Source organism: Camellia sinensis, chromosome 7 (assembly GCF_055761805.1).
Source record: "Camellia sinensis isolate YWXY chromosome 7, ASM5576180v1, whole genome shotgun sequence".
Classification (NCBI taxonomy): Eukaryota; Viridiplantae; Streptophyta; class Magnoliopsida; order Ericales; family Theaceae; genus Camellia; species Camellia sinensis.
The window spans coordinates 67,720,923-67,732,963 of NC_138967.1; the positions used below are offsets into that span (position 1 = coordinate 67,720,923).

Sequence of the window (12,041 nt, forward strand, 5' to 3'; positions counted from 1 at the left end):
TATTAAATTCAATTCGGGTTGCTCGGGTTGGCCATAGGTTCTGCCCAAGCCTGGCCCGAATTGCAATTCGGATATCAAAAATCTGCCCAAGCCCGTCCAGATTACAAGATATAGTTGCCCAAGCCCTAAAAAAACTCGGGCTGGGCTCGGATTGAGCCCGCCCGAGTTGCACCCCTAATTAGCAGCCCTCATTATATTAATCTCTCTTGTATGAAAAAAATATAACGAACCTCTAAGTTTGACATAATTATATTAAATTCTCTTATGTTGTAAAACTTTGGAAAAGGAAAGGAAAAAGAAAAAAATATATAGAAGGTGTATGAATTGTAATTATATTTTATTTACATTTCACTTATATTTTCCTTTTCAAATCCATGAACGAAAAACAACCTTGATATTTTAATTGTTACTTATATGAATACACACCAATTCATTTTGCATTAGTTCTGCTCACTTTGACCTTACTAAAAAAGATGTCAGTATAATTATATCAAAGTTGTAAGGCTCAATATATTTTCATCAAACTCAAATGACGTCAATGTCATTTATCCCAAAAAAAAGAAAAAGAAGAAAAGTAACAGTTACTCTAGCAAAGACATCCACCACACAACCCGACCCACAAGACTCCATCAATTAAAAGCAATATTAGCAACATATTTAACAAACCACAGGCAATCCAATCCTACACATCCAATCTCAAATTCCAAAAAAGAAAAACAAAAAACAAACAAAAAAAAGAAAGAAATAAGGAAGTTTAAAGAATATATATATATATATACGCATATAGAATCAGGGGCAAAATTCATCGACAAATGAGGAAACCAAACTCTGCAGAAGATGATGCCGAAATGCCATTGCCACATAGGGAAGAAACAAATTTTATTTACTTTAATTCCCAGGAAGAGGGGGTGCAGGAGCAGACTTCAGAAGGGGTTGGAGAGCCTTCACTACAATGCTCATATTTGGCCTGAACTCAGCCTCATACTGCACACACAATGCTGCCACAGCAGCCAGCTGCTCCACGAAAACATAATCACATTGTTAGATCTCGTTTGGTAACACTTCCATTTCTTGTTTTCTGTTTTAGTTTTCATTCTTTTGAAAATTGGAAATGAAAACTTGTTTAGTATATCGTTTTCGTTTTCATTTTCATTTTATGAAACAGACGTTTTAGTTGTTCCATCTGAATGTGTGTGCACGTGCGAATGCTTGCATGCCTCTGTGTGTGTGTGTGTGTGTGTGTGTGCGTGTGAGAGAGAGAGAGAGAGAGAGAGAGAGACCTTAGCGACTCCTTTTGGAGGATACTCGCCCTTGAGCTTTGGGTCTACACATTGTTTGACTTTGTCTTCACTTAGTCTTGGAGTAGCCTATTGAGATTTTTTTTAAAATTCAAAATGCATTAATTTCAACCAATAATCTCATGTTAAAAATAATACTAACTCAGAAAAAATAAATAAAAAGAAAAATAAGAAAAAATTGAAAGAATGGGAGGATAGTTCAGAAAGCAGGCACAAAAAGAGAAGCGCACCCAAGTAACAAGACTCTGTTGTCCACGAGGCATAGTGTGATCAACAGGTTTGCGGCCTGTTATAAGCTCTAGCAGAACGACCCCGAAGCTATACACATCACTCTTCTGTGTCAATTGTCCAGTCATTGCATATCTGCAACACGAGATTGTCACCAAATTAATAAAAAATTGTATTTATTTTATTGAAGAGAACTCTGTTATACATATGACAGACTTAATACCAGTGCAAGGAGAGGAGATAAGGGGTTTAAAACATGTAAGCCATCCCTTTTCTTGCATTTTAGTTCTTACCTTAAGCTTCATTTTTAAATTAAAATTTCTTGTACTCTTAAGAACTAACCCAAATAATATTAAGGGCACTTGGGCCAAAGGTCTAATTCTGAAACTTTTGGGGCCATAAGAACAAAAACAATATGAAAGACCATATTACCCATACCTATCTGTCCACCACCGCTGCTGCCACGCAGCGGTGGTCGACGGTGGTGTTTGAGAATGGAGAGAAACTACAAATAGAAAAAGTTTAAGGCTTAAACTGTCACAAATGTCCTTTTCACCCAACAAGAACAAAAAAAACTTGTCCTCTTGACCACAAAAGATCCGACCATGTCCTTAATGCCCCACCATGTGCTCCCCTCTTTGGATTTATCACCAATTTTTCCTAATATTAATCCTTTAAGTCACCAACTTTGGTTAGAAACACAAACAATTTGAATTCCCCATTCAAGGGATCAAACCTCCTCTACCCCAAATGCATAATAGGGTTAAGTGCGTCCCTAATAGCCAGTCCGATTTGGCAAACCCATTCAAATTCCAAGTAACCCCGTAAAGGGAGAGTTTAAATTAGAAGCAAAACAATATGCATTAAGAGTTTTACTTCCAAAAAAGGATTGAAGCCATGGCCTGAAGAACTTAAATCAAATATATCAAGGACATATTGTTTCTTCATAGAATAGTTGGGAGTAAACAGAATCATGCAAAAGGGTTGTTAACAAACTCTGGATCAGTAGGAGTCAATTACCTGATGGCCACTAACAACATTAGGGGTATAAATATGTAAGATGAAAGTAAAACCACATAAGCATGAAAGCAAAACATAAAGCCATGTACACATATAGAGCTCCAAACAAAAAATTGCCGCATAATTAAATATGACATGGGTTTCAGAAGCATTACTCTGGTGCATGATAACCAAATGTTCCCAAAACTCGAGTAGAATGAAGGCGGGCAGCCATGTCAGGAGCCTGATTTGAAAGGTTAAAATCTGCAATTTTGGCCTTAAAGTCTTCAAATAGAAGCACATTGCTAGATCTGATATCTCTGTGTATAGTATAAGGTTGAACCTTCTCATGCAAATATTCCAACCCCCTTGCAGCATCAATAGCAATTCTCACTCGCTGCATCCAGTCCAGCACAGGTCCTGGTTGCGCTCCTTGGACTCCTTTTCTACCTGCAAAATGCAAATAATTTAAGAAATTACTTCTCATTAGCATAAGGAATTTGTGTTACTTGGAACGTGGATCATTTTGGTACGTGAAACAATTTAAGATACTTCTAGAGCAATTTTGTTTTGAGAAATATATATTCAATAAAATATAGTTTTTTCTTCAAAGAAATCATGTAACGCATTTCTATGAGCATTATGATTCATTTTTTACGTTTCGTCTTGCCAAAACCACTATCCATAGATTTTAGTTCATTGTATTTGAATTTTTTCCACTTAAAAAACCTTGAAAGAAATATAATGGGAAATTTTTTTGGATCGCTTTAGGTTGCTAAATTCATCGTTTTAGAACAAAGTACACCATGTTTCAGAATGTGTGTTTCAAAATATTCTAATGACACTGGAAAACACAAAACACATTTATTATGCATACCATGCAAAATGTCATGTAGAGAACCCATGGTTGCAAACTCGAATGCTAGCACACGGAGATTTCCTTCTACACAATAACCAAGCAACTCAACAAAATTTTCGTGCTTCAGTCTTGAAACCAAGGAAACCTAAAGAAAAGTACAAGTATAATCAAATACAAGGGTATAGAAAAAGAATTCATTTATGAAAATATAGGGGAATTGAATACTCAAGGAAATCAAAGAACAAATATTCGTTTAGTAAAGATTGTGCACACACCTGAGTCAAAAACTCATTATTTGATTCAGGCTCAGCCGAAATGTCAAGCTTTTTAACTGCCACAGCTCTTCCATTATTTAATTTTGCGTAGTACACCCTTCCATAGGATCCTTCACCAATCAATGCCTGTGACCCAAAAAGATCGGTTTTTTCTTTCAGCTCATCCAAGGAAAGTGCTGGCACTTCAATAGGTGGTATTTCCTTTTGAACTTCAGTTTTGACAGGAGCGGATGCCTTTGCCCCTTTTTTATGCCCTAAAATGTACATACAGGAGAAGCACACAGCATAAGAAGAAATCAAGAAAACAAATAATATGATGAGAGCACAAGGTAAGGTGGTGTAAGGCTATAAAAGCCCCAAAATAGAAGATAAGCTAATCAATATAGAACTTGCTACAAATGCATTCATCATTCCCATTTAATAGGGGCGTGCAGAAAACAGCTCGACCCACAGAAACTGAGCTGAACTGCACCAACTTGTGCAGGTTTAGAGAGTGGGTAGAGCGGACTAGGAAAATTGGTGCGTCACCAACCCACTTTAAAACTGAGCCAACCCAACCTGCCTGTTCTCCATAAACATTAAAATACTCCTCTCTAATCCCTCCTCCCCAGCACACTAACCCCAAGTAGAACAGTCCCACCCCTTTTCAATTTCGTTTCTTCCAGAGACTTCTCCAGTTATCCTTCCCTCTCTCTAGACTCAACAAGCATTACGCTGACCAAGATTTGACATCGCTGGCACTACAAGATCAAGCCATCGCCGCCAATGCAGTTCCCTCTCTCGCTATGGCTCGCTGCCACAACATCAAGTAAGTGCATGAGATCCCCACATTGTCTGCAGCTCTACTAAGGGCATCAAGAAGACCTCCTATGTCATCAAAGCCCTCAAACATCGGCCACCAGATTCCCACCTTCAATCACCCTTGAAAGACAACCATGAAATTCAAGGGTTTTGTTTTGAGGTAATGAAAGTTGTTATTTGAACCTTGTTAGTTAGAATTGGTTGGTCATTTGACCCAAGTGTAGTGATTTGCCACTGATATCATCTACTTTCAATCAAAGCTAAAGATATGTTTCATTTTCTTTCTCTATCAATTGTTTGATAAAATGTATCAAAAATTTAAATAAAAAATAGAAGTTATTTTGTTTTTGGTCAGTGATTATTACGAGTTGTTTGATGAAATGAATTTTCACTATTGCACCTTTTCCCCCATAAAGTACCTGTTCAATCTTGCAAAATAACATTGTTTGAATATACTTGGCCTAATGAACTTCATCCATTATCAATCTTCCTCCCCACTTGCAGATAGACATACTCGTATGTCTTTTTCACTAAACTATCTCTTCTTTTGATGGAGAAGTTTTTTGGCTGTTGAATGCTGTGCAGATAGGCATACTCGTATGTCTTTTTCACTTAACTCTCTCTTCTTTTGATGGAGAATAATAGAATATGCTAAAATTTGTCCCATTTGTAGGCTATTCTAATCAATTAAAATATTATTAAAATATAATGATCATCTTTTTGTATTTTTGTATTATTGCATTATTGCATCTCCCACTCACATTAAATTATAGTGTGTTTTATTTTATTTTTTAGATTTTGAAGTCTTCTAAAAGAAAGGGACTGACCCTACTTAGAAACATTGAATGCATCAGTATATTGTAGATGTATGAAAATTATGTTAGAATGGTAGCTTCTTTTTTTTTCTTTTTTTTTTCCAATTACATTTTAAACAGTTTTATATGTATATATGTCGATATATTTTACTAAAAAAATGAAAAATAAAATGAATATTACGATTTACGATTAGATACATTTCATGATTCAAAATTTTGACAATTCGATTCAGGATTTGACAACCATACCAGCAAGCAAACAACCTTTACCCACCATGACATTAAATTAATTGCCTGCTTACACATAAACAATTAACATAAAGCGACTTCTTTATTCAATAGACTACATTAGATAAGAATCACAGTCAAGCTAACATACCATCTGCATGGTTTCTTGGGCTTTTGTAAGGCTCATTGTCAGTGGACGGGTGGGACTCTTCTACTTGACAAGTACAACACAACCACCTACGCATCCTCCTTGGTTTCTGTTTCAAACGAAAATTGTCCTCAGCACTTGTTTTCTGCCCATGTAAGTAACCAGGAGTAGGTGCGTGTGCCTGTGGAATTATTCGAATCAAATATGCAGAGTTAAATGCTGCAGCAAAATATCTAAAGTGTGCACACCATCATAACATCATAAGTCATGACCTAATAAATTTCAACAATCACTTCTCTTTGCAAATCACTTCTCTTTGCAGATCACAAAATTTTCAAAGCAAAAGTTTCAATTATCATTTTACTTTCTTCTAATATAACTCATTTAAAAAGGGAATTCACAATAACAGGCTTGTGAATGATTTATTACGACCAACAAAATAAAAATGTAAATTTGAAAAGGCATTTCTGTTAGCGAAGCATCTCCAATGGGCTCTTCAAAAAAGGCATGCTTGCTATTATAGCTAGCCTCGTCTTATTTTACCTCCTCCAATGGGCTAGCTACTACACTAGCCATTTTAACAAAAAAATTCCAAGCTAGCTACAATTGGAGAGCCTTGGGAAGCTCTTTAAACAATTTGTGTGGATAAATAGGTAAAATAAAGAGTAGCGTTGGAGCACATAGATTAAAAAGTAGTTAGGTAAAATAAAGAGAATTCTTTTTTTGTACTTTTAGCTAGTGAAAAATAAAGAGTAGTGTTGGAGTTGCTAGCACGGGCACTTTTACCAAGGTGGCATGTCCATGTTAGACACCAACACTCGTTGCACACTTCAAGACACATATAGCCAAATTTCCACACATGTCCTATTATTTATAAATTTATGAAGAAAAAAAAAATAGACCTCAACACACTTCGAACACTTGGAGAACACATGTTTCTATTATTGTTTAGACAAACAAGAACACATTGCAAATTTGAACAAAATAATTGAGACCCAATATCAAAAGAAAAACAATGTAGATTTATATTTATTAATCCCTTCTCCTTTAAGTTTTAGAAATTAGTATTATATTCTATTTCTTTTACTATCTTTAAAGGGTAGGAAGCACTGATAAGGATACGAGATACGATACGGATATTGATACGACAAAACTTAAAAAAATAGGACACGGGTATGACTAGGATACGTTTATAAAAATTATATTTTTTAAAAAATTATTAGTAGTGAATTCCACATAAGAATGTTGAGGGACCACATTGTAATTTATAATGCAAAACACTACCTTTAAGAAAAAGGGCTGCTATTAACACCTACCTGATTTCTTTGGACCCTCCACTTCTTTAAACCCCCGACCATCTAAATGAGCTCCCTTCATTTTCTCTTTGAACCCCACTTTAATTTCAATTATACCCCTCATTTTTTTAATCCAACTTTTCTTCTACAATGTTTCCTATCGTCAGCAATCCCACCCTGCCGCCTTCAAGTTCACGACACCACCATCTTTGATCCAATACTTAAACTTTTCATTAGACTTCCCTTGCTCTTCCCCAACCCACTCTCCGTTGTTACCCGATCAAAATCATCCCTAAGCTTCCTTGCTAGCATCCTCCTCTTCCTAACCTCAACCTCATCATCACCACCGCCATTTCTCCCTCCCTTTGAACTCTTCAACTCTAGATCTACCTCCTCACTGTCATCTTCCTCATCGATCACCATCGTGAACCACCTCCGCCGCCATCGGTGCTGGAGAGAACAACGAAATAATCTCATATTGCAATCTCAAGCTTCAATTAAAACAAATAAACATATATATATATAACAGAGTTTGAATAATTATAGATTTTCTTTTACAGAATCTAGTTTCAACTTATATATATATATACAAACACAAAGAGAAAATATATGTATATACATACATCAATGACAACTCCAACCTTCCTTCACCTAATTGTAACCTCATGCTCCCATTCCAAAATCAATTCCCCAGTCACCACTTCAAATCCAAATCTGCATACCCCCCAAACCCAAAGCATGACTTCCTTAATGACTGTTGAAGGACTCAAGTCTGTGTGTGTGTGTGTGTATGTGTGTGTGTGTGTGTGTGTGTGTGTGTGTGTGAAGGAGGTCACTGGCGGTAGTCAGTAAAGAGGCCATGCTTTGGGTTTGGGGATATGAAGATTTGGATATGGATTGGTGACTGGGGAATTGATTTTGGGTTTGGATTGATCATAAGGATAATGGGAGCAGGAGGCTGCAATTAGGTAAAGGAAGGTTAGAGCTGTTATTGATGTATGTATATATCTGTATATATTTTCTCTGTGTGTGTGTATATATATATAAAAGTTGAAAATAGATTCTGTAAAAGAAAGTCTATAATTATTTAAACTCTGTTATGTATATATAGTTATTTGTTTTAATTGAAGCTTGAGGTTGCAATATGAGATTATTTTGTTGTTATCTCCGACACTGATGGCAACAAAGCTGCGGAGGCGGTTCACGATAGTGATCAATGAGGAAGATGATGATGATGAGGTAGATCTAGAGTTGAAGAGTTTAGAGAGAGGAAGAAATGGCGATGGTGCTGGTGAGGTTGGGGTTAGGAAGAGGAGGACACTGGCAAGGAAGCTTGAGGATGATTTTGATTGGGTAACAACGAAGAGTGGGTTGGGGAATAACAAGGGAAGTCCGGTGAAGAGTTTGAGTATTGGATCGAAGACGGTGGTGTCGTGAACTTGAAGTTGGCAGGGTGGGACTGCAGACGATAGGAAACATTGCAGAAGAAAAGTTGAATTCAAAAAATGAGGGGTACAATTGAAATTAAAGTGGGGTTCAAAAAGAAAATGAAGGGAACTCATTTAGATTGGTGGGAATTCAAAGAAGTGGAGGATCTAAAGATATTAGGTAGGTGCTAATAGCAACATTCTTAAGAAATGGGTATTAATTTAAGACAATAGCTTGTTTACTTTTTAAATTTTCAATAAGTTTTGCATATATTTCATTTCAATATCAAGTCTAATATGTTAATATTACAATAATGAATCAATCCACAACTTGTCCCTGTGCTTTTCCTTTTGGCACTGGTAAAAATATTGCATTATTATTGTTATATTCTTTTGTTAATTCCTTACTTTTTATGTAGTTGTAGGGGACATACATGAAAAAATAAAGATACATCAATTTGACAAAGTTTATTACTTTAACTCTCACTATGTTCTTCTTATCAAAGAACTAAATTAAGTATTAGGAGTAATACATGATTTGGAGTATCTGATACTTCAAAATTAAGTATCCGATGCTCTAAAATTAATGAAAAAATAATTAAAAAGTATCCGATACTTTTAATAAGTATCTAATACGTATCTACAAATATCCAAAGAGTAGTATCCGATGCGGATATGTTTCCCATTTTGAAGTATTTGTGCTTCATAGTTTAAAAGAAATATTCATATAGATGACATGACATATAATAAATATATTAACCTATATCTTTTGAGCGTGTCTCCCACAGTTCGTGTCCTAAACTTTTTTGAAAATTGCTGTGCCATGTCGTGTGTATGCATCCGTGCTTCTTAGCACAATGGTCTTGTCTACCTTATTATATCTAGGTGCTTTGAACCAACACGTTTTAGAATCACAGATTTTAAAAGCCTGTTTGGATTAAGGGATTTGGAAAGAAAACAAAAGAAATTGATTTCTCTCTGTCCTAATCACCTGTTTGGATTACTAAGAGGAGAAATGGGAGAAAATGTAGAGAATGGTTTCTCTTGAAATCCATTTTTTGAATCTCTCCAAAAGTGGAGAGATTGGGAGAGAAAAGAAATGTGGTGATTAATAAATTTTTATAATACCAAATTGTCATCTTGATACTAAAGAAATAAAAACATAAAAGGTTATTTTAGCAATATAACCCATGATAATTTCTTTTCTTTTCTTTTCTTTTCATTTATGTAGTCTATCCAAACAAGATAAGAGAAAAATTATGATCTTTTCTTCTTCTTCTTTTTTTTTTTTTTTTTTCCCTCTCCAACTTAACCAAACAAAAGGGAGAGAAAACAAAATCTTTCTATTCTTTTCTTTTCTCACTTAAAACATATAATTTCTTTATTTTCTCTCCTGGATTCCCATACAGAATGCTGACAAGCACACCTTCAAACGTAAATGATTGAAATACAGGTTAGCTTGGCTTGTGTTTGGACCTTGGTTTTGCAGAGGGTAAAAAGAAAAGGGAAGGGAAGAGAGAATAAAAAGGAAGGAAAAAATCCAACGGAGCAGAAGCTAATGCTTTTCTTTTTAACTACCCTTTTATTTTCCCTCCACAAATCCAAGATCCAAAAAAGAATTATTGTTATGAAAGGACAATAAATTGACATTAAATGGATTTACAAACATTTAATACACTATACAACAATGTATCTCTCTAACACTTAAAACATAAATGCTGATGTAGATGTCTTTGTATATATATACATGTGTATAAATAAAATGTAATGTTGCCAAAAATAAAAAATAAAAGGCAATCCTAGAAATATGCACATCTCAAATGAAAATCATCAATCTAATGCAATATTTCAAATGAAATTTATTGAATTCATACAATAATAGCTAATGAATTAAATAAATTTGCAAATACATACAGAGATCCACAGCTCAACAATTCGAAGAACAATACAAATTCAAAGAAAATAAGAGAGACCCATAATTTAAATTTCAACAATTAAATAAATTCACCCAAAAAATAATAATAATAAACAAGAGGGGGCCATAAATTCTCACCACCAAACCATAGCGAAAAAAGTTGTCATCCATCAGAAACAGACAGCATAATCAAATGTAAAAGCAAACCCAGAAACAAAATCGATGCTCTTAATAATTTCTCCACAAAATGAACAATCAAAAGCAAAATCAACAAATGAAATGTGGTGATCAGTCCTAAAACTACGTTATAAAAAAAAAAAAAATGAGAGAGAATGTGAAGAAAGAAGTGAGAATAGAAAATCTAAAGCGAACAAGTCAAAAGAAATTGACAGATAATTTGACATCTATACATACATATCAAGAATAGGACATTGACGGATTATTACCTGTTTTTCTCTGTATAATTCTTCTTCTTTTTCTTTGTTATCTTTTTTAGGGTTTGAAAGTCGAATAGTGTAAGTTTGGAAATGGGGGGTTGGAAAAATGAGGGGGCCAAGAAGGGAGAGGTTTGAGAAAGAATCTCTCTCTCCTCTCACTCTCTCTCCTCTTGGGTTATAAATGTATATATATAGTTCTGTCCCTAATAGTTTGGATTGATGGAAGGAAAGGAAGAGAGAGAGAGAGAGTTTAGTGGTTGAGGAAGGAGAGAAGGTGAGGGAGGAGGCTCTGTAACTGTAATTGTACGTTTTTGTTTGGAAAACGTATTTCTACCGGAAGAGAGGCTGCATCCCTGATTTTTCTCTGTTTAGGGGCTGTTTGGAATTCTCATATAACCACCTCTTTTCCGAAAAATTCTATTTCCATACATCTAATTAACTCAAGACACACTCTTAGGGCTCGTTTAGGAACAGACTAATTTAGTAATTTTTTGGCTATTTGACTAAAATATAAGCTAAAAAAATAGTATGTTTGGGATAATTTTTTGACTTTTTACTAAAAAATGTGCAAAAAGTAGAGAGAAAAGAGAATCTTTGACTTTTTAATATGAGTTGTTGGTTTATTAATTTTTTTAGTCACTTTTTGGCTAAAAAAGTCACTTGCCAAACAAGGCCTTAATAAAATATTAATTTAATGACAATTATATATCATAAATGAAAATGACCATAATGGATATCCAGTAACCCCATAATATAATACAGCAACCCCCATAATATAATATGAAAAAAATTTCTATACATATCTTTTAAGAATAAAAAAATTTCAATATACACTTTTTAATTTAAAAAAAATTAAACCCTAAATTTTTTTATTATCGTCACTTTACTTGAACAAACAATCTAGTTGAAACCATGCTCTATTTTGTTCAGTGATAAAGAACACAAGGAGAAAGTCTTGAACAAATGATCTAGTCGAAAACCCTGCTCCATTTTACTCAGTGATTGAAAACACGGTAAGAAATACAAATTTTGATTTAGAACCCATATAAATGACTGGTATTTGAGTGGAGCTGGTGGCCCAATAATCCAATCACCCAACAAAAAAAAAAAAACACTCTTATTAAGCATATCTTCTTTCACAAAATCTTTAACTAAGCAACAACCAGGGTTCTATCAAAGTTACCCACCAAAAGAGGAGAGAGAGAGAGAGTACCAATCTTAAATACCAGTACATAGCAGTGTTTGCTTTTGATCATTAACATATGGTTCCACATTCTTCACTCAATTTTGTTCCAGGTATTTTGTTTTATATAAAC

The 12,041-nt window shown here is 34.6% G+C and overlaps 1 protein-coding gene across 1 annotated transcript; it reads right to left on the reverse strand.

Moving 5' to 3' along the window:
* Positions 1–633: 633 nt before the first annotated feature.
* LOC114309535 (protein CYTOSOLIC ABA RECEPTOR KINASE 5) lies at positions 634–11,127 on the reverse strand. The gene is made up of 8 exons (XM_082878099.1): positions 10,735–11,127; positions 5,655–5,832; positions 3,660–3,913; positions 3,403–3,529; positions 2,702–2,975; positions 1,529–1,661; positions 1,281–1,367; positions 634–1,014 (listed from the first exon to the last, which is right to left on the reverse strand). Exons 2-8 carry the CDS (start codon positions 5,746–5,748, stop codon positions 889–891), a joined length of 1,095 nt encoding a protein of 364 aa, XP_082734225.1. The 5' UTR covers positions 5,749–5,832; positions 10,735–11,127; the 3' UTR covers positions 634–888.
* Between the last annotated feature and the right edge of the window lie 914 nt (positions 11,128–12,041).